General features: G+C 42.4%; 1 protein-coding gene across 4 annotated transcripts in view; it reads left to right on the forward strand.

The window, feature by feature from the left end:
• Positions 1–27,392, forward strand: part of LOC116954056 (TBC1 domain family member 2B-like) — a 30,368-nt gene extending 2,976 nt beyond the window's left edge. For 2 of the 4 annotated variants that reach the window (XM_076065512.1, XM_076065521.1), the window contains exons 3-16: positions 1,461–1,674; positions 2,139–2,256; positions 2,848–2,939; positions 5,195–5,418; positions 6,144–6,296; positions 8,370–8,645; positions 9,057–9,167; positions 9,642–9,826; positions 11,459–11,596; positions 14,493–14,846; positions 16,992–17,109; positions 22,676–22,861; positions 25,164–25,285; positions 26,004–27,392. In XM_076065512.1, coding sequence (XP_075921627.1) covers positions 1,461–1,674; positions 2,139–2,256; positions 2,848–2,939; positions 5,195–5,418; positions 6,144–6,296; positions 8,370–8,645; positions 9,057–9,167; positions 9,642–9,826; positions 11,459–11,596; positions 14,493–14,846; positions 16,992–17,109; positions 22,676–22,861; positions 25,164–25,285; positions 26,004–26,211 — 2,499 coding nt within the window. In that variant the 3' untranslated portion in view covers positions 26,212–27,392. The remainder of the gene's footprint in view (positions 1–1,460; positions 1,675–2,138; positions 2,257–2,847; positions 2,940–5,194; positions 5,419–6,143; positions 6,297–8,369; positions 8,646–9,056; positions 9,168–9,641; positions 9,827–11,458; positions 11,597–14,492; positions 14,847–16,991; positions 17,110–22,675; positions 22,862–25,163; positions 25,286–26,003) is intronic. The other 2 variants (XM_076065514.1, XM_076065519.1) reach the window with 2 other exon arrangements.
• The last annotated feature ends 42 nt before the right edge of the window (positions 27,393–27,434 follow it).

Genomic DNA, 27,434 nt, shown 5'->3' on the forward strand with positions numbered 1-27,434 from the left:
TGACCGGGGGCATTATCTCTGATGCTGTTTTACTTGTAATCGTTTTCATCAAAGGTGTTTTAATCGTCTCTTCCCATCCCCTTTTGAATAAAGGTACATCCATGTCTCTCCACATGGATGCATCTACTTTGCAGCAGTCCATTACAAGCTGAACTCATTAAGATGGGGGCTCATAAATTGGTATTTTGTATCGGTTATCAGTGAGGGGTTGACAGGTCATCGTCGTTTCAGTTGTCAGTGAAAACTGCAACAAAGCTACCAACTGTATATCAAGTGATAGTAACTTGTAAGCAGTTCATGTACATTTGGGATATATACATTGGGAAGTTAGTGGGTACTGATAAGCAGAAATGCAAATTCACTACAGGCCAATACAGGAAAATAACAATTTCTAAGTATAGATTACATATGATACTGTGTAAACAACTCTTTTTTTATTTTAAGTTACGTTATGTGAAACCTATAATCAATGTCAGAAAAGCAGAACAGGTAATAATCAGTATCGGATACTAGACTTGTACTTTCCGTGATATAATGAGAGTTTGTGTCTGAGGTATTGTAACACTTCATTTTTAATAACGGGTAATTGTTTTTTTTTTATGATAATTAGAAATGAATGCGTAACTGTAGTTTAATTGCAAAAGTTTTGTAATCTTTTATAATTTCTCTACTTGTCCAAGTTGATCATTTTTCCTAAGGGAGTACAAACTCCGTTTATCCGGGGTTAAGGGTGAAGAGTGTGGGAGGGGATGCATGACCACAGATAGCCCCAGATAAGTGGAATAATTTTCCGAATAACTCTGTTCATCCGTGGTCCTAACTGGATATGTTTGGAAGAGAGAACCGGGTGTTTGCAGGCTTAGTACCAGGGTTACTCGGGTTGCAAATAAATGGAGTTTGACTGGAATATGACATATTGATGGAACTGTTCATTGTAGGTCAGCATTGAACAACACTAATTTGACAGAAGATACAGAGAAGCGTCCAGTGCTGTTTGTCTTATCACTGAAATGAATTTACACGTGGTTTTTAACAGCATGAGTTTAGTCGTTCGCGAACAAATCAATTTGGAGTTATTTACTTATATAGTACAGTAGAATAAAATGTTTCATCATTGAACTTGCAGGAAAAATGAAAAAAAAATCCCCTTTATTATTGAAGCCAAGTTTCAAAGTCCTCCAAGTAGGCTCTATCAAGACACTGTAAAGATAAAATGAAAACACGCAATGGCAGGTCTGAACCGAAACGAAAAATAAACTGTATTATAATGTCCAACTACAAACGTGTTTACCCAGAAAACACATTTAGCGTAGGGCACGTCGCTATGGAGAAGAGCGAAACAAGCCCGCCCATACTATGCTTGAAAGTTACAATGATGCTCAAACTCTAGACTTTTAAAAAAACACATGATGGAACTTGACCACACTATATACATGTTACGTGTGTACTTTCTTTGGCAGGCAACAAGCAGCAAAGAGATGATGTCTTGGCTAAATTGGTTAAAAGAGAAACGAGATGAGATTCCTAGTGATATAGCGAGCAAATCGCTTCAAGAGCCAGCGTCTGATTCTGTGACAACTTTGGACTCTCAACCTTTCATTGAAGAGCCATCAGAGGAGCCAGAAACTGCTGAAACAATTACCGCATTGCCAGCGGACAATGCTGAATCTCTCGGTAAAGTATTTTTTGTTAATTTGTTTTACAACAATAAATGAATAGTATATATGCATGTTGTGTCATAGATTTCACTTTTGGCCCTGTATTTCATATAACAATGCAGGGGAAACCAAAATGTTTAATACACAATTGCCTGTGATGTTAGTTTTTGGGCAATAATCCCTTAAGGAATGTTAATCTTTATAATAGATACTCGGTTGTATTAAAATCCTAATACAGCTCTGTTTGAAAGTATGGCCCATTTTAATGGATACAAAAAAGCCCTGCCTTTTTTTGATAAGATTAGAGATCATTTTAGCTTGTTTCTCTTGTCATGGAGACCATTGTTGTTGTACCTTTCTGACCCCACCCTTACTAGACATCTGTGAAAAAGAGCTTCATAACTCATCGGATTTCTGCAGGATTAATAATGATTTTAATTCTAAGAAATCCTGTCAACTTTATGTTTCTTCTCATTTCAGTTCGACCTGAGATTCACAGAATGCGTCAGTGCTCAGATGATGAACAGACGGTCTCTATACCTGATATTTTCCTTCCAGCTGCAAATGAAAATCAGGAAGAACCTGTTGTGGACGTCACGTAAGTTTAGTCACAGCTCATCGGATTCCTCAAGGATAAATAAACATTCCGATTCTGGGTTCAGTCGATTGCCAGATTTTACGTGGTAGAATAAAGCATCCGTCCAGCATACGTACGTGAGTTAGCGTACGTACATATGTACGCGAGTACTACAACCGTACTCCAACCTCTTCCAAGATGTCTTACCTGCATAGAAGAGTAGGCCAAATACCCTCTAGAGGGCCGCTCGAAATGAACTTTCGAGGCCATTCTGCCAGCAGTGACATGAGCGATTAGTTGCAGGGTTGCATATTTAACTTCGACTCTTTTATTGTGCTTGATTTTAAGGACTCATACTCATTAAAATAACTTTAAAGTTAAATAGACGTTTCTGTTGGTGCGTTTATAGTGTGGTTGGTTACGTATGGTGCGAAAAAAGTTCTACATACATGCATAGTGATTGATGTATAATTATATGACTGTAAGCTTGTGTTGGAGTAGAATGAGTCATCGGACTTTGAATGTATAAACGTGCTGTCGTTCTAAAAGTGTGGGGTTCTTTATTTAATAATGCATACTTTAATCATGTTTTTACACTTTTTTTTCTATTAGGAATTCCAATGTTACAAAAACAACGTCAGAGAGTGACGTAGGATATGCAGCTCTAGATGTAGCTGACAAGCGAACAGACAACAAAGCCCCAGGTAAATTTCAAGAGCCATCCTGTCTCATCCTCGCAGCAGCTTTTGGCTTTAAGATGCGTTTATGCGGCCGTCTGAAAAGCCACCAGAACTGTGCACTTTTAATCTAGATTGAAAACTTTTTTTTAAGAACAGTTTTTTGTGTTAAGTTTCTTGTCCTATCTCCCGCACCTCCGCGATTAGCACGGTTGCCTATGTAAGTTGTGAAAGAAGTTCAACATACATACATACTATTGGCAAAAGGCTCGCATGTATATATATTTTTTTATTTCTCTACTGTGGTTTGCATAAATTATAATGATCTTATTTATGCTTATATGTAACTCTATAAAATGTGTTTGTAGTACACAATGAGGAAACATTTAACGTGTTGCTGCTGGCCTTCTAAAATGCATATGGTTCGTGTTTCATTTCTATTTTATTTAAAGCAGGCACACATTGCCAAAGTAAAAATAAGGGTGTGAGAAGTCGTGAGACAAGGAAACTGAAGTGCTGATTACTATAATCATGCATTTTAGAGAATGTAGAAAAAATAATTATTTGCTGTGGTTTTCCCACCTGATGATTTGCTTGTGTTGCAATCGAAACGTCGTGGTTTGTTTTATTTTAATTTATTTCTAACTACGTGAATTTACCGAAAGAACCAAGGAGTACGAGTACTGACTGTAGAGCCTCGTGAAACTGCGTCATTGCATTTAAGTATTCGCTAACAATTTGGGGGGGTTTTACCTTGCATATATATGCATCTCAAGATACAGTGTTTGGCAATAGCTTGGTTTGGGCTGTGAGGGGTGGCCAGGAAATTGTTGTAGGGAAACGGATTTTTGGATCTATTTGTGTAGAGCTTAGAGGGAGCTTTCTCCAGTACCTCCCGCGTGCCAAACACTCCGCTACAGGACTGTTGTCAAAAAAAGTCTCCACACTCACTGAGGCATTTTTTTGAAGTGCATTATTATTGTCGGCTGTGTGGAACCTTTCTGTAAACGTGTTACGAGATGTAATCATGTAAACACAAATATTAACTATAAAGCAACCTCGTTTTTATGCATAGGCTTTCACGACCAATATTATGATTTGTAATTATCGTACTTTCCATTGTGGTCGATCATTTACGTATAATGCCAATTTGTTAAAATCTAAAAAAATAGTTGTGAACATTGTAAAAATTTTGCTTGCTTTTCAACGTTTCGGTTTTATTAATAACCAAATGAATTGACATATTTGCTCACGTGTCAATTTTATTTGATTGGCTCTGTAAGGTGGTGCATGGTTATTTTTTTTTAATCGCATTATACCTGCACGATCTCAAAACAAATCACTTCATTGTGATGTACATTTGCATCACCGTACATAATAAAATAATAAAAATATAAAACAATAAAATTCTCACGACGTTTTGACTGCAACACAAGTAATCATCATGAGGTGTGAAAACCACAGCAAGAACATTTTTAAAATAACCGCCACTTTTTTCAAATTTTCTTGCTGTGGTTTTCACACCTGATGATGATTGCTTGTGTTGCAATCAAAACGTCGTGAGAATTTTATTTTGGATATTTTTATTATTTTATTGTTTTCCTTCTACGTAACTTTACCGAAAGAACCAAGAACACTATGGACTTAGCCTGCTCTCCACACCCACGGAGACATTTTCATTATAAAATTCTTGATGGGAATTGAATCTTGTTGTCACATTTTGATGACTGCTATTTATCACAAATGTGGCTTTCATGAGGAGCTGAAAACAAGTGTCAGAGGATGCAAAATTGTTCTCAGGTGAGACCTCTTTTGCCAGTAACAAGATATAGTAATAGGTTTTTAGCCTTTTAGCTGGCACAAAAAGTGACAGCTTTATACAAGGGATCGTGTTTGCAATAACCACAACACAAGCAGTCAAAAATGCGAACAAAAGGAGACAACTCTGATAATGATACGCCTTTTGGCGTCATCTGGTCCAACACCAGTGGAGACTAGGCTCTAAAAAAGCCATCTCGGGTGTGGACCAATCAAATTCAAGGACAGTGCATATCATCAGAGTTGTCTCTTTTTGCTTGCATTTTTGACTGCTTGTGTTGTGGTTTGCAAACATGATCCCTTGTATAAAGGCGTCAGTTTTTGTGCCAGCTAAAAGGGTAAAAACCTATTTCTACTTGTTCTCAGGTCTTAGATAAATAAATAAACATGCCATTCTGAGACAAGTTATCCACACGTTTCACTTGTTATCAATTTAATGTCCCTTCCTTCTATCTGTGGCCCAGCAGTGGGAAACAAGAACCCTTCCCGTTGGACAACAATCAAAAAGGTGGTGTCTCCAGTGCCTTTGGCTACACATCGCCCACAAGATATACAGGTGTCTGTTCCAGAAGGGCTGAGGCCAGCCTTTACCAAACTCCGCCTCGGAAAAGATTCAGATACACACAGCACTATCTCAGATCTGCAGATGCGAGTGGTGTTCCAAGAACAGGAACTCAAAGCTCAGCAGGTGAGATACTCACTTGGGTTATTGTCGCTCTGGCAGTGTTTTATAGTCTGACTAGTGGGAAGTACCCGGCGTTGCCCGGGCGAAAAAGACACACACACATCGACTTACCCACACACAGACATTGACTCACACCCACACATAGACTAACTAATAACTGCTGTGACTGGCAGTCCCACGGTCCCTTCCTCCCCACGTCCGTGTCTATTCCACTGTCCATATGACACTGAAAATAACTTCACAGTGAATGAAATAAAGTATTCATAGCTTCTCATCAAGTTCACAAACTTTGCAACGAAATTGCTCGTACAATTTTAGTCATTTCAAAATAATCTAGTTGCCTAGTTGGTGGCCAGTTTACATTAAAGGCCTTCAGGGCTGTGCTGAGCAAATGCAATTAAAAAACATAGAGGGTTAATTTCTATAGAGGGTTAACTTTTACTTAAGCTCAAAATTCGGCCTACTTTTATAAGTAGTATTGTGGGATTGCTCAGTGGACAATATATGTACCTCTGATTCACATGGTTGGCTCTGCACAGTGGAAAAGAAGTTCAATATGCATACATGCACCATTGTTGATTGAAAAATATAACGGCCACTTCAATGGCTCGGACTAACCGAGCTTGAGTTTTTGGCACGACAGACCATCCGCCGAGCAGAAGTGAATTCATCCCAATGTTGAGCTACTCTTGTCAGGCAGCATCTTAACATTGGATTGTGCTGCACAGGAGCTAGTGCGGCTCCTTCATCACACTCTCCAACAAGCCCAGCAGGAGAAGCGGGCATCCCTCGCCTTCCAGGTGGCCTCGACCGAGATTGAGAGGCTGGAGATACTCCGGCATCGTGAACGGCAGATTACAGATCTCAGCAATCGGCTTCAGGCAAGCTGCTGCTGGTTTGCAGTCTGAAAATAAAGGGTCATCTCCAGCCTCTACCATTATGCTTGCTTTATCCTTTAAATTGGTTTATGATCTGCTTTTGAAATCAACAGGCAATCCCTATCCACTGTTGGATGAAGGCTTTCTATGTTTGTGAAAATTTCTTTCAGGTCTTTGTGGCTGGAATCTGTTTCATTCCTGCATGTGTGATTATTTAACAGCTTAAGCATGATATATTGCTTGGCTGCCATCAATACCTAGTTCGGTAAATTGCTTTTAATCGCTTCCACCAGTTTGTCCTGGTGAAATAAGTCTGCTTGCTTTTATTAACAATGAAGGTGTGTGTGCATGCATGTACAGTATATACGCCCATGCCACTATCTTTGAGGCACTGTTTTTACTTTTGTCAGCATGTATGGCTTCTCTCCTCCGCATGCCCACCATAGAGATATCCTGCAAAAAACACTTGTTTTTACATTCAGCAGTGAACCCCCGTGTGATTTTCTTTTCAAGCTGATTTTCACATCAGCACAATGAAGGTTAAACCTTTATATATAAATATATGTCACGATGTCATGTATATAAGGGGTTTTTGCCTATGGTACATGGTAGAGTTTAGGTAATCAACATGCTGTGTGGATCGTGGGAGTTATTTGACCATACATCACGCTGGTCGGTGTGGGTTGGTGATGTTGCGGCGCATAGACACGGGAGCATAGACGTAGTGTACAACAATAGATTTTGCTGCACTACCATCTGCTGCCGACTATCTAGCCCTTACAGCCCTGTGGCAACCTATTTATGTATGTCGTCGGCGATCCAAGCACCATGCAGGCCCGATTGTTCAGCTTAAATATCTCGAGCATTTGGGCACATTCCAGGTGATTTAGTCACAGATGGATATAAAGCATATATTTATTACGATAATAGCAGGTCTGAAAATCATACAGGGGTTGTAAGGGGTCCACAAAGCTGAAAAGGGTACATAGTTGATCTAAACAGCAGGATCTATACACTCACACTGGTATGCCTTCATTCACTGCTGTAGTTGTGATTCCTTATGCATTTGTTCTGGGCATGACGTGAAACTGCATCCAGTGATGGTGTTATCTAAAATATACCAAGGAAGGCAAGAGGGAACCACCTCAATTCCCCTTTCTTGTTATGGCTCTACGATCCTCAATATGTAAGCTATGTTATGAGCTGTGCAGAGGGGGTGGAATGGTGTTCAGATGGGATGGAGGGATCTTCAGCCATCAACATGCCCATGGGTAGAACACTTATGAAGGTGATTTCTGCATTTACAGTCAAATATGCCATGTCTACCATGTCACTGCTGATATGAGGAGGAGCCTCATGGCTCCTGAGTGTGGCCATGTCTCCTGCACTGCATTTTGACTAGTGTAATGCACTTCTTCAGTGCCTCTAGGCTGAGCAATCAAACAGTAGCAGTGTGTAAAACCTAAAAAAAAACTGCATTAATGCATATTATATATTGGTAGTGCATGTTTGGCTGAGTGGTGCTATTATGGTTCGAGCACTCTTCACAATTCCAAGCCTCCAACTTAAAATTCCTGGTAAGGGGTTGAGTCAGTTCACCAGAGAATGATTACTGCAATGGGGATGTGAAATACTCTTTGGTTCTTTCGGTAAAGTCACGTTGGTGAAAAAATAAAGGAAAATAGAAATAAATCACGACGTTTCGATTGCAACACAAGCAATCAACATCAGGTGTGACAACCACAGCAAGGAAATTTTTACTACCGAAAGAACCAAAGAGTATGGATCCTTGCAGTCACGAAAACTTCAAATCTAGAAGGGAGGTGGAATGTCTATCTCTGGCTCAGGACCACCAAAAATTATCAGCACAGACACACTTTGAGTAAAACACTTTGACTCATTGTGTTGGATTACAGTACTGCTCAGAAAGGTGAAACAGCCTGCTGTTTAGAGACCCCAAGCCAATGCAAACCTGCTAAATCAATCAAGGTCGGAGAATATGTTGATCACGGCCAAGGTTGCAAAAAATATATATCATGGTAATTTAACATCTTTTTATGATGACGTGGATTTCAGATATCCCAGCAACAGAATGAGAAACTGGAAATGAATGTATCATCGCTGCAAAAGAAGGTGTCGAGCTTCAACGAACAGATGGGGGCCTTCACAGAGATGGTGCGGGCCAAGAATGAAGTGATCCTCAACCTGTCCAGCCGTTTGACCGAGATGGAGGGATCCCAGAAGACTGCCTCAGAGTCGAGCCCCCCCCCCTCTTCCACCTCCACCACGACTACCATCACCATAGTCGACGCTGCTTCGGGGGAAGCGCGCCGAAATATTGAAAGGCTTAAGGTTATTATCGCCATAGTTTCCCTCGAATCATTGTATTTTACTCCGATGAAGCCCCTAAAATTAGTTTTATTTTAATAGAATTTTCATTACGTGGTTTTATTTTGTAGTGAACTAGCCTGCGCATTTGCGCGGGAAACGCAACCAGGATGAGGGGTAGGAGCTGTGATGTCAGCGTGATGAATGCACCCTGGCTCAAAGCCAGCCAGCAAAACTTTTTTTTAATAATATAGTATATGACACCGTTTCCTGTTTCTCACATTGCCAAACATCTTTTGCGTTTGTAATTAGTTTGTTAAGGGTTGCCACAAATACATATATATCTCTACGATGTATTTTATTGAAACGGGAGATTTTTTTTTTACACAATTGTATGATTTCTTCCGTTTTTTTTTTATAACCGTCTATGTTTAGGGAGAGATTGAGACTTGCAAGTCAATAATAAAATTTTTGGTGGAAGAAGTCGCAGCACAGGAGAAACTGCGGATGTCAACCACGAACCAATTCATATTGATGCAAGAAAAGGTGAGACGTTAGTCAGACTTCCATTAATAGCTATCATATATTTTTTTGTATGAAATGTATTGTTTAATGTATGACTGGATATATTTGAATGAAAAATATGGTCGTTTCCAAACCTGACATGCATTTTGTAAAATAGTTGCAAGGTGTAATAAGTAAAAAGTGAATCATAAAAGGAAGCATGAAAAAGCTGATTTGGATATTAGCATTTGTAAAATGTTTGACCCCAAAACATGTTTGCATTTGTCATTGCACAGCCACTGACCAGCAGTTTTGAATAATATGAAAATCTATACCTTGAAAACATTTATGGCACCTCATCCTGTTTATTCATTTGCATGGGAGATTTTTCTCTGATTGGATTTTTAGGAACCTGGTTCTTGTTTCTGAACACCCGAATACCTTCCAATCTGAGAACTTCTCAGCCTCAGTCCAATTCACCTCTGTGATTTTCTTTGTCATATTTCACACGTTTAGTACATGGGGCTGAATGGCCTCTATGCGCAACTGGAGAGCAAGCTGCTGGTGCTGTTGCATCTGCTGCAGTCGCCAAGCAATTCAGGTGGCGTCGGTGATGAACAGTTTTTGGCAATGCTCAAGGCAGACGTCTTGAATGCCAGGTTGAAGATCCAAGATGAACCTATGTCTCCGTCTATTAAAAAGTGAGCTACGCTTAACTTTTTACAAAATATCTTTTTTTCAAATGCACAATTCACATTAAACCTTCAGGCTCAGTTGGTTGACAAATTGAGTTGTCAAATAAAGTCGCTTCACCCATTCATTGTGTAATGTATTGTGATATTTTATACCGCATTATATGTGCAAATTGCATCTCGTTGCATCTCGCAACGCTGTACAATTTGAAATGTGCGAAGGTTTAAAAGTGAGGTGCAGGAAACCAGAGACTAACCAGAAGGCAGGCAGCACTGGTACCAACAATAGCCCATGCTCATAATTACTCTCCATAATTTCCCATGGTAGTCTATAATGTACGATTATGTACTCTATGAGTATATAACATCTCGACAGGTTCCATACGGATGGAAATTTGATATTTGCCACTTCATCACGAGTGGACAAGTATCATTTGCGGCCAATAAATTATTACAAACTTTAGAACCAGTATATATATGAAAAACATTTTTTGTAATTTAAATTGTGCAAAGCATTCACGACCGAATTCATGTTTTGAGAGGAAATATAAATAAATAAATGTCTTCTTTTCTCTTTCTATGTGGTGACTTTACCGAAAGAACCAAAGAGTAATTCCTGCAGTCACGAAAGCGCCAAATCTAGTTTGTGTTTTTTTTTTCCATACGAGTCCCATAGGGCACTTGTCTACAGACACTATGTTATTAGTTAATTATGAAAACTTTCTTTCTACACACATGAACCTATCCCTAAATTAGATTGTTCACATGCTAGTGGATTAATTCACATTTTCACCTCCCCCAATATTCATTGTGTATCAGCCTATCTCTGAAGCCTTTTTTGTTGTTGCAAAAATCAGTTTTGTAGTCTATTTATCTCCTTGTCCTGATCTTTAAAATAAGGGGGAAGGAATGTTACATTGATTCCTCATTTAATATCAATTCTTAAGCTTATGATACGTACATTAAATTACGTGCTTTTAAATGTTTTTCAAGTTGTGTATTTGTATGTAAGGGATTCATTTGTGTATGGTTTGGTGTCCTCATCCCGCATTTCCAATTAGTGCGGTTGGCTACATATGGTGTGAAATAATTTCATCATACTTACATTTGACCCCTGTAGCAGCTAGAAGCGAGATACATTAATCGACAGGGTGCGAATAATAACGATGTCCTTTATTTTTAGAGGAAAGCCTTACCTAGTCTCAAGACTTTTTCAGGAGGGTCCTGCAGTGTAATGAGGCAGGGGTGTTTTTGCTATGTGTAAACCCATTTGAAAAAATTGCAAGCAATTTGTCACCCAAATAATGTTGAAACGATTCTAGTTACATTGTACGTTTCTTTAGCTATGGGAGGAAACCGCAGGACCTGGAGGAAACTCCTGTAGAACAGGGGGGAAACATACAAACTCCACACAGAAAGGGGGCCATGTCGGGAATCGAATGCAGGCCACTTCTTTGTTGTGAGACACAAGTGTTACCACTGTTCCCACTGCGCCATCTTGAAAGCTGTCCTTGAAAGCTGCCCTCTTAAGGAGAGCAGGACGAGTACATGAGCATATTCCACATCACTGACATTTTGCAACAACAAAACATGTGGGCTAGAGGCGTGATAGCACACGTTTTATTTATGTTTTCCAACCAGGAATGTCGACATATATGGATTTAAGCTGGAACAGGAAGGCAATGATCCAATGACCATCCTGGAACGAGCGCAGCTACTGCAGGAGATGTCTGCTGAAGTTGTCAGCAGCACAGCAACCAACCGAGTCGTCCTGGACAGGTGGGAGGGCACCCCTATTGGTTAATAGGGCGTCGCGGTGGTGAAATGTTAACTACCTCGTCAGATATGCAGGAGGTTGTGGGTTCGATCCCAACCCTAACGCCTGTATATTTGGAGTTTGCATGTTATCTCCCCATCGTCGCACGGATTTTTATCCCGGGTTCTCCGGGTTTTCCCTCCACATTTAGAATCAACATGCGTTTAAGAGTATTTGGCTACTATACATTTCCACGTGATAAGCCACTTCATTTTAGCTATCATTTGTGGCCAGGTCGCTTCTGAAAAAGAGCTGTACAGTTCAGTGGGACTTGGTAAAGCAAAAATAGTTTCGTTTGAGTAAAGTAGCAAACCATATTTGTATTCAATTGGCTGTTTTGCATGTGGTCTGATCATTGAGGAAGTGACCTTTTGAAATGGGCCGCATAACAATATTTGCATGCTTGGATTTTATTGTTCGTTCACCCCTAGGGTGAAATACACTTAATGGGGAAAACCTCACTATTTTTCACGACCTCTGCACCTCTGTAGAGGATTGAAACTTAAACAATGTTGTTATTAGTCACCATTAAAATGGTAAAGCACCTCATTTCTGCTTGTTTGTCTAACTCATCATTTGGGTATTTAAATAATTTCCAACCGTGTAGTAACTTATTAAAATAAAACGATTAGCAGCATTTTAATGTACTATATGTAGCATGCAGTCCTACCACTCTTGTGTTCTTTGATTGTGAGTTTATTTCTTTACAACATTTTCACAATAATTTATTGCCAGATGCTTTATTTGGTCAGGGCTGACCACAGAGCTAATTCTCATAAACTCATTAGGCTGAAGTAGCACAGCCACCTGGGAATTTATTCAGAATATTACTATTATGTTGTGTTAGTGATGACACGATGTACATTCATTTTTAGGGATAGATCAGAGTGTGATAGTATCATATTACAGTTACTGAATTTATTTTAAATTAACATTTTCCAATTATTTGTTGCCTTAACACTGACATTTTTACCATTACTCTTTGGTTATTTCGGTAAAGTCACGTAGGTAGAAAAATTATAGATCACGACGTTTCGATCGTAACACAAGCAATCGTCATCAGATGGGACGACAGCAAGAAAAACACTGCTGAAGTAGGCGAGAGATCTGCCGTGGCACGAGGTTATATAGTAGGCCTCGGCAGTGGGGGGGAGAGGAGGTGGGGGGAGAGAGGGGGCGTGGCACGAGGTTATATAGTAGGCCTCGGCAGTGGGGGGGGAGAGGAGGTGGGGGGAGAGGAGGAGGCGTGGCACGAGGTTATATAGTAGGCCTCGGCAGTAGGGGGGAGAGAGGGGGCGTGGCACGAGGTTATAGAGTAGGCCTCGGCAGTGGGGGGGGGAGCTAAAGGGGGGGGGAAGAGGCAAGGGCAGAAAGTAGCACCCGGGTCACTGGTGGACTTTACTCCAATGACCCGGGGTCTACTGCGGGGTCCACTTTCTGCCCCACCTCCTTCCCCACCCTTCTCTCTCCCCCCCACTACCGAGGCCTACTATATAATCTCGTGCCATGCCCCTCTCTCCCCCCCACCTCTTCTCCCCCCCCCTACTGCCGAGGCCTACTATATAACCTCGTGCCACGCCCCCTCTGTCCCCCCCCCCCTTCTCTCCCCCCCCTACTGCCGAGGCCTACTATATAACCTCGTGCCACGCCCCCTCTCTTCTCCCCCCCCCACTGCCGAGGCCTACTATATAACCTCGTGCCACGCCCCCTCTCTCCCCCCACCTCCTCTCCCCCCCACTGCCGAGGCCTACTATATAACCTCGTGCCACGCCCCCTCTCTCCCCCCACCTCCTCTCCCCCCACTGCCGAGGCCTACTATATAACCTCGTGCCACGACCCCCCCCCCACTACCGAGGCCTACTATATAACCTCGTGCCACGGCAGATCTCTCGCCTACTTCAGCAGTTTGTTATTGCTGTGGTTGTCCCACCTGATGACGATTGCTTGTGTTGCGATCGAAACGTCGTGATCTATTATTTTTCTACCTACGTGAGTTTACCGAAAGAACCAAAGAGTATGGATTCCTGCAGTCACGAAAGCTTCAAATCAAGATTTGTACCAATATTGTTTCCTCTGGCTGCCACAAATTTCCCATTGCATAGTTTGCTTATTATATCAATGAGCGATAATTGCATTTTATATGAAACTCTTCGCCTCACTGAAAACTATAGAGATTATCAAGTAGCTCCAACCCCAAACACTTTCATCATATTTTATTGAGGTCCATTTTTTTAATGCAAACAACCACCTGTCATCAAGAAACTAGGTTCTCAAGTACAGCCAATTTATGGCCTCAGTTCTTCCCAGGAACCAAATAAATATAATTTTATTATTATTGAAACGTAGTCTAGTTGATGCTTTAAACTACTAGAAAAAATGGTCAAATTTCCCCTCAGAAGTGCAGCCAGTGAAAATAGTCAAGAATCAGTGGCTGTACTGCAATCTTCTTGGCAACAACCAACTTAAACTTTACTTAGGTCTCATTTTGATTATAGCGGATGAACATTCGTTTATTGTTCCCTCTGCCTCTGTCCACCTGGTAGTATAAATGGGTATGCCACAGTTAGTCAATCGACAAGTCACGTGTGGTGGGGTAAAGTGTGGGCACTCCCACCTTTTCCAAGACACCTGGTCTGCGTGGCAGAGTAGAGGCTATCCAGAGCTTTCTCACGTGGGAGTGAGGTAGGCAATTGCAGTGCTGCTCCTTTATGTTGTCATTCCCCCCGCACCTCCGATTACATTATCACGGTTGGCTACGTAGGATGCGAAATAAGTTATACATGCGTACAATACCATTTATTATTACTATCGTCATCGTTAGCACTTCCAGAAACTGCATTTGTGCATTGCGTGAAGCAGATGGGAGACCTTCCTGTCGGGCCACGACCTTTGCGTATCGCCGGAGCTAAAGCAGCTGGTGCGCGGCGGCGTGCCGCACACACTGCGACCCCGCGTGTGGGCCTGGTGCGCGGGCCGGCGAGTGAGCGAGGAGCGGCGCCATCAGCCGCCCGGCTACTACCACGCGCTCGTGAGCCAGGCGCAGAACGAGCGCACCAATCCCGACGCTCGGCACATCGAGCTCGACCTGGCGCGCACTCTGCCCAACAATTGCCACTTCGAGGCGTTGAGTCCTAAGGTCGTGGAGCTCCGCAACGTGCTGCTCGCGTTCGCGTGGCGCAATCCGCACATCGGCTACTGCCAAGGGCTCAACAGGTGAGGGTTACGGCGCGCGGGCCCTTCTCGATCACGTGAACTAGCTGTCGAGACTCCGAATGAATGGGTTGGTACTCTCTGGTTCTTTCGGTAAAGTAAACGTAGATGAGAAATAAAAATAATGGAAATAATGCAATGAAAATGACTCGATTAAATCACGACGTTTCGGGCGCAACACAAGCGTCCGTCATCAGGTGGGAAAGCATGGGTTGGTACCTATTGTGTACTCGCTTGGGTAAAGTCCACAAGCAGGTACGTGTGTTGTGACATCGGGGATGTCACTGTATATGGTGCCGGCCCGAGAGGACCGTGGCGCATGATGCACCGTCATCGCGTGCACCCCGTGGGCGGGTGTAGTACCAGTCCTAGCGGGGCTTGGTGAGTGCTGGGATAGCGCAGGCACCACGCATAGCGCGTAGTGCGGGCTCCCACGAGGGGGAGTGGGAGAGTGTCAGCCCAGGGGCAGGGTTGCCCCGGGCCATGGCACTCTGGTCGAGGGGGATCGAGAGAGAGCTGGAACGCTCGAGAAGGCGGGCGGGGCCAAGGGCGGAGCAGCCCCGACCCAGGGGGATAAAAGGTGGGTCCCTGAGAGGGACCGGGGTCGCTGAATTCTACAAGTTGAAGCTCTACGTCCTACAAGCTGGAAGCTCTACAGGCATCGACACGTGGTCGGGACCCCAGTGAGGGTCAGACCCTTCGTAGCTGTAACTCCTCCGTTTTGGGTAGTTAGCTGGGTGGCCACCACCCTAGACTGTATCTGGTGAAGGGGCAGTTACCCCTTTGTGTTACGTGTTGATGTTATAAATAAAGGTGTTGCCTCTAAAGAACAACGTCTGGGACTTAGTTGGACTCACTACACAAGTATGGCCTGTAAATACAGGTTCCACTTCGAGTTTCAGGTTATGCATCATCACTGTGCGGGGCACAGCAATGTTTTTCCCCACTGTCCTGCCTTCATAGTACCAACGCGCAGACCTTTATATGAACTGTGCCAGATTAATTGTTGTTTTGGTCATCAAGGAATTGTCATACATCATTGAAAACTCGACGCAGATGCGAGTCCTGTTCTTTGTACTTTCCAGACCAAACGGCACACATTTTTTCTAGAGGTGGATAAGTTTTCAGATGCCGTTGGAACAGAAGTCATTGTTGGCTTCGGGAAACCAACATTTGACTGCAGTAATGCCCTCTTGATCACTTAAAAATCTCTCTATAAACATGCGGCATCAATTCTTCACATTGTCATGCGAGGGGTATCATCGCCAGGAACTGAATGCATTTCTGAATGGATTATAATATTTGATTTATCTGCAAATGCAGAAATGTGCAACTCCCTGTAAGGAAGAGAAACAAACGTTTAATCTCACATGAATACTTCAGAAAAACTATGCCACACATATACCAAGTTTTAGTGTCATAGATCGTTCCTTCACAGTCAGGAGAAAAAAATATTTCACTCCTCTTCGGAGTGAAATATTTCGGTCAATTTGCCCCCCGGTCGTCTTGGTAGCTCGTCCGATATTGCCGATCAGCTGGTTTGTACTCCACGCATTACCATGGTCCCCCAAATACAAACTCTGGTCCAGGTCCTCTCAAAAGAGATGTGCGTTGCCTTCTTGCTCATTTGGCCAATTGATTGGCTTATTCACGTCACCCTGAACGTGTGCTGGGAGGAACTAAAGGATGCTGGCTGCCATTTGCGGTTCTCGTTGTGCCTGCAATGACAGAGTCGGTACAACAAGCAGGGTTCATACCTATATCTACGGTTTGAGTATTTTCATCTCGGGTGTGATATCATTGACTTCTACTACAAAAAATACTTAAACAATTATAAACATACCAAAGGGGATGCTTCTGTTAAAGAAATACAATTTAAGAATCTCACGATGCATTCAGAAGATTAAATTATGTATTTTTCACATTCAAAACTTGTATTCTTTTATGGAGTGGAGATTAATATGGGGGCAACAACCCTCCATCTGATAGTGTTTGATTATATTTATTGTTGTTCACCTGTTTGTACGGAAAAATATAAAGCTGCTCCATTCCTTGCCTCGTGACATTGAAAATCCTCAGCTCATGCAACACTTGATGGAATGCGGCCTTATTGGTGACGTTGCCAACTGGGATTTGTGTTCTCTCCAGATTGACTGCCATCCTGCTGCTGTGCCTGGAGGAAGAGGAGGCGTTCTGGTGTCTGGTAGCACTTATTGAGTTTATTATGCCCGCCGACTACTACAGCAAGAAACTGATTGCTTCACAGGTATCCCAACACGCGCGCGCACACACACACACCCTTTATAAATCTCTGATTAGCTGGGTTTCCTAGCCCAGTAACACTAGTGTGCTAAGGAACACGTGCAGGATTGCTTAGTTTGTATAACATATGTGTACATATATAAACAAATACACAGATCCCCCGAATAGCCTTAACAGGCTGTTGGGGGAAGTGCCATTAGCGAGCACATGAGGGAGTGGGTGGTCAGCACCACGCCCAGCTGTCTTTGCCTCCCCAGCGACGATATTTACACACTTCACCAGGTACTAATTTTAGGCTGAGTAGACCTAGGGGAGGCCCATAACTGGTTCAGGTAATCGTCACTGGTATTGGCCATGAGTGGGAATCGAACCTGGGTGACCAGTGCAATGCACTAACCGCTACACTATATACATAAATATGTACACACAGCTGGGGTTGAAGCTATGGTGCAGTGATGATTGCATTGCGCTATGAACCCGGCTACCTGAGTTGGATTACAAAACATGGCTAATGTCAGTGGCGAGTGATATCTGAACTGGTCCCCAACCCACAGTGACCTTGTGTGCTCAAGTCTGGTTACACAACTCCCGCGACTGACATGGCATGGAGAAGCCTTGATCCAGCAGTGGATTAACGAAGGGCATTACATTACATACTATTTTATATAAAGCTGATTGCAGGTGGATGAATGATTGTTGGTCATTATAATTTTGTTTCTAAACCCAAACAAAATGTTCCTGTCTGTGGTATTTGTAGTTCTTTATTAAAACATGTTTTAAGTTCATCTTCATATTTGGAGTAAATTACAAGGTGGACAAAACGAAAAGGTAAAATCCTAAATTGCTATACATGACCTTGGAATCTTATATTTTGAGATGCTTGTGATACCATTTTCCAACATCAATTAAGTGTTCCTGTTTTGACATTAGCTTCGGGGTAAAATGCAGGGAAACCCTGTAGTATTTTCACACGGTTGAACAGTATAACCATACTCCTAGAAATATTAGGGATAATTTTGAGATTGTTCACCCAAAAAAAATAGGTTGGTGAATGGATGATCTAAATTTGCATAATTATTTTTCGAAACATAGTTATGGTAGGCATGCCTTTAATTTTAACAATGAGCGTCTTAACGCACACCACAGGCGACTAACCTTAAAGTTAATAAAACATAAATATAGGGCATCATAAATAAAATCAAAATGCTGCTTCGGTAAACTAAAGAGGAAAACCTATTCTCAGATGTAGTAACAACAACATTTGTGAATTAGAAGAGTTTGTAACCATGATACGATTAAAATACATATAACTCTTCCTGATGACGAACGCTTGTGTTGCGATCGAAACGTCGTAGTTTTTTGTTATGTTTTGTTATTTTCTTTGAACTTATCTACGTGACTTTACCGAAAGACTCAAAGAATAATAATACATTTCAGCGAGCCAAATTGCCTGAACGGTAAAGTCCCGAGGTCGCTATGCCCCATGCCAGATGCCACAATGTGCAGGGCTACCAACAGTTATACATTGCATGTGAGAGGGAAAACTCAAGGGCCCTGTCTTTGCGTGGACACACCTATCTTCGGTTTGTTTTTATTTAGTAGTGTTGACTGCATCAGGTGATTTAAAACAGGGGCAGTGGAATAAGGCTTTATTATGCAAGTGGTCTTACCTGGTTAAAACAAATGTTGCAACACACGAATCTCTCTTTGTTTGTGGGCTGCACTTTACTATTATTGACCCTTAAACTAATTTTAAGATGCAAGGAGTCATGCCTCACTTGCTACGCAGCCATTACAAAGTCTCTTATCTATCAGTCTGAGCAAATCGCTGTGGGAATATAGATAAAATAAGTACATTTTTACACCCCGGCCTCAAGAATAACAAGATTTTCAGATAAGCGGACAGAGGATAAAGAGAGGTTATTCTGGATTGCTGTTTTAGTCTTGCATGTGCGAGACAACCTACGTTTGTGATTTTTGTTTTTGTAACTAAGAAAGCTTGAGTTCAATAACCTTCTTTAGGGTCGTGAAGTATCCCAGCAGTCGCACCGTCCATTTGCTGCTTCTTGCAGAGGTTCACAGTTCGAATCTAGTGGCCGCCCTCATTAATAGTCTGCTTCACAGTGGATGTTATAGATCCCGGGACGTCAATTGGTTAATCTCTCCGCGGTGGCAAGATGTTAACTCCCTCGCCTGGTACGCAAGAGGTCGTGGGTTCGATCCTGACCCTGACCCCTCGATGTATGGAGTTTTCGTGTCTCTCCCCCCGTGGTCCCATGGGCTTTTTCTCCGGGCCCTCTGGTTTTTCTCTCCACAATGTGCGTTTGGAGTATTTGGCTGCGATAAATGTACACGTGATAAGCCACTTCGTTGAGCTATCATTCGTGGCCAGGTCGCTTCTGAAAAAGAACTACATAGCTTCGTGGGCCTCACCTGGTCAAATAAAACAAGTAGTTTAAACTAGTTTTTTTTATATCTTAATCAGTGCCCCCTTCTGCAAAAACTTGGCAGAAACGTCCGGAAAACGAGCCATGTGACTCGGTGAGGCTTTCCTGGATGCATCTAAAATCTAACATCTCACTTGCCATTTTGTCTTTTCCTTTGAAGAGAAATTCATATGTTTTCTACAACATAAAGGCATTCCTCAGGTTCGAGGTGGACATTTTCATAAAGCTGTAGTGTATATTTATTGAGGGTTTAACAATAAATATCGGTTGTTAATATCACGATGAATGCATCGAATTTAAACAAATGTCATGGGTTAACATTATGCCTGCAGTCACTGGTATCCACTACATTCACCACTTGGTTAAACAAATGATAATTCCATTTGTATTGCTACCATGAATTACAACAACTTATCGAATCGCCAGGGAGGCTCTGAGGAGGGCTGGGGTATGCTACATGTAGAATACTCTTTGGTTCTTTCGGTAAAGTCACGTAGGTAGAAATAAAATAAAATGAAATAAATCACGACGTTTCGATCGCAACACAAGCGATCTTCACCAGGTGGGACAACCACAGCAAGAAAATGCTGAAGTCGACGGGATAGCTGCCGTGGCAAGAAGTTATATATTGGTAAGAGAGGGGGGAGGATGCAAGGGGGGAGAGAGAGGGGGGGTGTGGGGTAGGGGGAGGGCCACGTGAGTGCTTGGGGAAGAGGACGTGAGGCTGGGGGGGGGGGGGGAAATGGGCAGGGCTAGCAGTAAACCGGCAGGTAATGATGGAAACAACACATTACCTGGTAGATAAGATCCTTCCAATGATTGTTCAATTTGTATCCATCTTCTCGGTTGAAGTTTTGTCTGTTTATATATCTGGATGGCTTCATGAACAAACCTTTGATTGTAGCCCGAAGGTTTGCAGAGTACCTGGGTCTCGGAAAAACAATATCACGCGAGCCCACAGCGTTATAGCAATGGTCAGCTACGGCAGAGGTATTGGTTCTGCCATGTTTCAGATCTGCCTTGTGTTCGCGAACACGGTCCGAGACATGTCGTTTCGTTTCCCCAATGTAACACCTACCACAGGTCCAACTCAGTTTGTAGACTCCAGGGTATTGCATGTCAGGAATTACATCCTTCACAGATGGGATTATATCACGGATTTTGTTTACTCCATTGAATCGGACCAGGATGTTGTGTTTGTTTAAGCTTTTGGAAATCTTTTTGGTAACACCTGCTATGTATGGTAAAGTTATGGTTGTGATTGGATTCTCAGGGGGTTGTTTCTCCATGGTTGGAGAAACAGCTTTGCGAATAATGCGGTCCGAGTATCCATTCATCTTGAGGGCTTGGTGTACGTGTTCCAGTTCACTGGCTAGGTGGTATTGGTCGGAGATGCAGTGGGCCCTATGGTGTAGTGTTTTAATGAGGGAATTGTTCTGTGCCGGATGGTGGTGGGAATCAGGTTTTAGGCAGGACTCTGTGTGGGTGGCTTTCCTGTGGTCAGTGTCCCAACGATCCGTCAGGCCTCTTCTCAAACAGAACATCCAGGAATGGTAGCTTACCATCCTTCTACATGTAGAATGTGTCAATCCACTGCTGGATGAGGGTCTCCCAAGCCGTGCATGTCGTGGGGATTGTTTGACCATACCTCACCGAGCCAATCAGCGCAGGTAGCTGAAGTAGGAAGCACACACTTGTACATAACATAGCTCTGTGTCCAACGCAACTGTCAGATTGCGTTGAAGGATTCCTGCGTGTTATACTGTTCTTGGCGCTGTCAAACACTTTTAACAATACTTGAAAATCTTGTGGTCGGACTGACCAAGACAGATATGTAAGTAAATAAATAAATGTTGTTATCTCCTCATGGTAGATAGACTGTACGACAAAGGCATCTAGAATGAGAGAGACTTTTCTGGTCAATGTGTGAAACAAATTTTCAACTGTAAGAACAGGGAGTGTTTAAAAAAATGAACAATAGCGAACTTGCACGTGAAAAAAAAATTGCAATGAGTAGCCCTCTGGTCCTCGTGGACATACACAATTTTAAAAGTTATTTGTTGCTTGTAAAAGCCAAAATCACGTGCTTTGTTGTATGCAATCTTCCAACATGGTTGTTTGACCGCAAATCTATTTTATTTATTTAGCTTATATAGAATCAATTTAGGTATGCCAACATTTTGTGATTTTTTTTAAATGTAATATTATTACCACTCAAATATTGCATGTACAGCCCTTGGACAGTCCACAGCTGGATGAAGCCTCCCCCACGCTGTGTCCATCATAAGGATTGTTTGACCATACTTACCAATGCCGGTCAGTGTGGACTGGTGAAGAGACAGAACCAGCACGGCAATATATCACTCACCACTGATGCTGGCCGTGGCCAGGAGTTGGACTTGAGTTTCCAGGTTGATAGCATAATGCCCTTATATAGAACGAACAATTGTGGCAATATTATAAATAAATCTCTGCAACCTGGCCTAACTGGCAAGTGTTCTAACCGCCAGTGATATCAATAACTTCGATTAATGTTTGGAGTGGAGCCACAATGGTTAGCACATTGCATTGTGAATCCATTATTAATCCTTTTTAAAGCTATTGCTGGCCATGTATAAGATTAGTGGAGAATGATATCTGAATGGGTCCTTGATCCCACCCTTAATTTTACCATCCCACACTCACCAATTTGGTGAAGTATTAACTATTTTTTTTATTTTACCAGGTAAAGCCCACTGAGCTGTATAGCTCTTTTTCAGAAGCGACCTGGCCACAAATGGTAGCTCAAGGAAGTGGCTTATCACGTGGAAATTTATAGCAGCCAAATAATCTAAACACGTTTCTATATATACAGGCATCGGGGTCCGGATCGAACCCACGACCTACTGCATACCAGGCGAGGTAGTTAACATCTCGCCACTATGGTATGATCAGCAATCTTTGCGTGGAGGAGCTTTCATCATTCAGTTTATTGATAAAGGGCTGTAAATTATTATCGTAGTTATTGGTTATAGACGAATTATGACAACGTACGAGCGCTTGTCTGCTGTATGTCCTTTTGGCAAGTTGACGACCTCGAGGGGAAATACTCAAGTTGGTGTCGTTCTGCCCGGTCCCGCGCAGGCTGACCAGCGCGTGCTACGCGAGCTGGTGGCCGAGAAACTGCCTCGCATGCACGAGCACCTGGAATCGCTGGGCGTTGACCTCACGCTCGCCTCCATCAACTGGTTCCTGGTGCTGTTTGTGGACAGCCTGCAGAGCGACGTGCTGTTCCGCGTGTGGGACGCCGTGCTCTTCGAAGGGAGCAAGGTGTGACGCTCGCTCGCACGCACGCCCCGTCGGCTTGATGCACCGGTGTGCTGGGTGGTCCAGATCTCTTGTGAACCCCATTTAATTCTCGAAAACGTAAGGTTTTTTTTGAAGGAAGGTTTATGTAAAACAGAAATTAATATGCAAAGGGAGAAAAAAAATCAGGACTTAATTCATGGGGGGGGGGGGGGGGCGGGGGTCACAAGACATCTGGATCACCCTGTACATGGACACTTTATCACGTTCGTGTTTTCTGCTCACACAAAAGGGGTCCTTTACATGGATTTCCATTCACTGATTGAAGAGACGCGTCTAACCGGTCTTGCGTGCATTGCTGGGCGTTCTGAAGTATGAATCACGGTCAAGGAGACAGAGGCACATTTTGCCCCGTGTCAGTGGTGGCAATTCAGGCAAGGGCAAGGATAGAAACGACAGTTTGACTCGTCTGCGATTAAATGTGGATAAATGGTTATCAGGGAGCTGCTGTGCTGTAATAGTTGGCATGCTGGACTTGCAATCCAGGGGTTGCGGTTACCACTCCATCTCCCGGCACGGTAGCTGAAAGGATGTGGGCAGGTTTTTTTTTTTAAATAAACCCTCCCAGCTCTGTCCATCAAGCAGTATAAATGGGTACACCACAGTTAATAGTACAGGTCGTATGTGGTCGGGTAAAGTGGAGGTGCTTCCAACCTCGTCAAGCACAAATGATCGGCGTGGAAGAGGTAGATCAAATACCCTCTTGAGGTCCCTGCAATGGAGGACCGCCCACCAGCATTTGGCATGTCTTTCCCCCACACCTGATTAGCGCTGTTGGCTAGGCACGGTGCGAAAGAAGTTCAACATGCATACATGCACGCAATGTCAACGTCTCGACGTTCACCTTTTAAATGGTTATGGATAAATAATTTGCAACACTGTACATGGTCAGTGCGATGCTCATTACAGATGGGTGTTGTGACAGATGAATGAGTATTAGGACACCAAAACTCAATTTTTTTTTTGTAAACAGCAGTTTGTTGTCAATGGTTACATTTTCTTTGTTTTCCCACAGATGCAGAGCATTTATTTGCAATTCATATTATCGTATTTCTTTTTCAATACGTGTGTTATTTTTTCAAGGTATTAAGACTAAAAGGTATCTTAACAGTGCATTGTACCAAACTTAATAGACACATTACACCCACAACACCATCATTCCATTTTCTACTTCATCACTAACCACACTTGCATAGCTCTGCACAATGTCCATCTGTTATATTGTATGAAGCAACGGGTAGAGCTGAGATAGTCCTTGTGTTCCCATTGTGTGTGTTTTAGACTTAAAATATCTTACTAAATGCATAACCAAATTCAAATCAAATAATGTTCTTACAATACAGTATAGGCTTAAACAAAACTTTTTTTTTACCACTGGCACACGACATGTAGGGGAGTAGAGGCAAGGATATGCTTGGGAAAATAAAAAGGAATGGGAAGAAGAGAGCAGAGAGAGAATGAGAAATCAGAGGAATAGGATGGAAACGGAACAGGAACATGCGACTGAATGGAAGAAAGAGGGAATGACTGAGCCAATATGTTGTGAATAATAATCTCATTATATTGGAGGGATTCATGATAGAAAGATGGAGTAAGCTGAAGTGAACTGCATGGAATAGCGTCTGGGGTGCCGCAGTGGCGAGATGTTAACTCCCTCGCCTGGTATGTAGGAGGTCGTGGGTTCGATCCTAACCCTGACTCCTCTATATATGGAGTTTGCATGTCTCTCTCCCCATGATCACATGGGTTTTTCTCCGGCTCCTCTGGTTTTCCCTCCACATTTGTAAACGTGCGTTTAGAGTATTTCACTGCTATACATTTCTACATGATAAGCCACTTTGTTAAGCTATCATTTGTGGCCAGGTCGCTTCTGAAAAATAACTATATATTTCAGTGGGCCTTACCTGGTAAAGTAAAAAAGAGTTTCGTTTTTCATTTTCTCAGGGGACAGTGAGGGGAGGGATTCAGTGAGAGTGGCTAACGAGAAGTCACGTGACTTATGGGAGGCTTGAGCTGATCTATAGTATAGATTTATAAAAAATATATATCGATTAATTTAATGTATTTGTGCATGCAATGGTTTATGTTGGTGTTCCTGACAACAAAAAATGCATCTCATTCACTTGAAATATTTTGAAGGTTTAGTTTTTGTAACGGTCCTAAAGAATGCATTTTAAAATAGGATTGGCTAAACTTCATGAAAAGGATCTTCCTCAAAAAGCAGGTGCAAAGGAATGTAATTGTTATTGAATTTGAAACTCCACAGGTCATCTTTCGCTATGCCCTCGCAATTCTCAAGTTTAAAGAGGAGGAAGTGCTCCAACTTCAAGACTACACATCTGCATTCAAATACCTCTGCTACTTCCCACGAAACATATACGACTTTAAGTACGTATGACTTTATTACAGTTTTGTGTTGACATGCAAAAATTCAAGTCTTAGTATATCATTAATGTCACAATTGGAATATAATAGAGCGAGTTGCTTGCTTGGCTACATTTTTTCCAACTAAATAACCTTATTGAAGCTTCAGCAAATGTTTAAGCACCCTAAATTCTTATCTCCATCACACTTGTCCCTGTAAAAAATAAACGTGGTATCTTAAGCAATGGTGTCACAAGCTTGTTCTGCAAAAGGACTAAAGAGAGAATGAGATCATCAAGAATTGCAGGAATGCCCACGTTCTGAGCCTCATCTCATTGTGTCGGTGAAGCCCTGTTCAGATGGAGTGCCACATTGGCGACATGTTAACTACCTCGCCCGGTATACAGGAGTTTATGGATTCTATCCCGACCCTGACGCCAGTATATTTGGAGTTTGCATGTTCTCCCCGTGGTCGCGTGAATTTTTTCTCCCGGTCCTCCAGTTTTTCCCTTCACATTCAGAAACTTGTGTTTAAGAGCATGTCGCTGCTATAAATGTCCACACGATAAGCCACTTCATTAATCTATCATTTGTGGCGAGGTCGCTTCTATAGCTCGGTGGGCCTTACCTGGTATAAAGATTAAGAGTTGTTCAATAGCTTGTCTGTCTGCTGGTATGTGACTGTGCCTGCGCTGCCCTTGTTTTATCCGCACCTGCTGCTGGAACGTCTGTCCCTCGGCAGGAAACTGTCCCACCTGGCCTTCCAGGAGATGAACCCGCTGAGGAAGAGGCACATTGACAATCGGCGCGCCGTGCACATCGAGCGCCTGCGCGAGGAGCTGGGAGAGCTGCTGCGTGTGCAGGGCGAGACTGTGCGATTCCACAACAGCTACGTCCCCTCAAGGCCTGCCGCTGTCAGTCCCAGCACAGATGATGAGAAGCCAACGTGATCCCGAGGCCTTTGTTGAGGAGGTGTCGTCCGAGCATTGCGTGGCGCCTGCGTCAGTGTTTAGGAGGCATCCTTAAACTGCGATAACCTCTTTCAGTGTTGTGCATGCAGTGCGATAGCAGTCACATACGGGTGTAACATGTTACGTATTCAGAAACGAATTTTAAAAGACTCAACAATTGATCTAAATGATTCTGGAAAAGCCTTTTATAAGAGAGCACAAAGTAGACCATATGTAGTATCTATTGTGTTAAGCATACAGTCGCGTCGTAAGACTGAAAAGCACGTAAACATATCGAGATAATAAGAAATGTTGGTATTCATATAGGTGAACCAAACAAGGTGACATAGCAGTTTGGTTCATGGAGTTTTTTGCATGCAAACTTTTCAACAGAGGTAAGTGGGAAAATAATATATCTTTTGTGCACATTTTACCATGAATTTAAGTTGGAAGGCATTTTAATCAAGTTTTTGCATTAATTGTATTTTAATAAAGCGACAAAACTGAAACGCAATTTTACTCAGACAATTTTAGTTTTTCTGTTTGTAATTAAAAAAGTACACAATTATTGATGTGTACAGTTCCGCATACTTTTGTAAAATGTTACCATAAGTCATAGTTTATAATAAAGGGTATCTGTGAACTAAATACATTCTGATTATTTTCCAAAAATACACTCCACATGCGCAAACACAAAACAGTTTCAATTTACCACGATAAGGGTTGATAGCGAAACATGGCTGTCAAAAACTTTCTATCGCTTGATCATTCTTAATGTTAACAAAAGGGGCAGAGAAAGGAGAGTAGTTTAGCGACATTAACCAACGTAATAAACCAGTTATATTTAAACAGGCGCATGGTGAGTACTCATTTAAACTGTTGTTGTGTCATTACGCACTGCTGTCAGAGCGGCAACAAACGGGGCCTCACGAGACGAGATCAAATATCCGCAGGAAACGCGGCGCTGAGACACAATGGCCCTGCCACTCGTAGGCTGCGGGAAAGCACTCTGGTTGACGTGATATCGTTTTTTTCGCGGTACGATATATCACATTTGATTCCATGGCTATAGCCGCGATATAATTTTTCCACAACTTGGCAATTGTTTTTCACGGTTTTATTATTTAGTTTATGTGCTCTGCTGTACTTTTCTAGCGTGAATAAAGGCTAATTTAACATTACTTAACTGCATTTAACTCAACATAAGCCTGCCCCATCTTCAA

Source organism: Petromyzon marinus, chromosome 1 (genome assembly GCF_048934315.1).
Source record: "Petromyzon marinus isolate PM22_M1 ecotype Great Lakes invasive population chromosome 1, UKy_Petmar_22M1.pri1.0, whole genome shotgun sequence".
NCBI classification, from domain to species: Eukaryota; Metazoa; Chordata; class Hyperoartia; order Petromyzontiformes; family Petromyzontidae; genus Petromyzon; species Petromyzon marinus.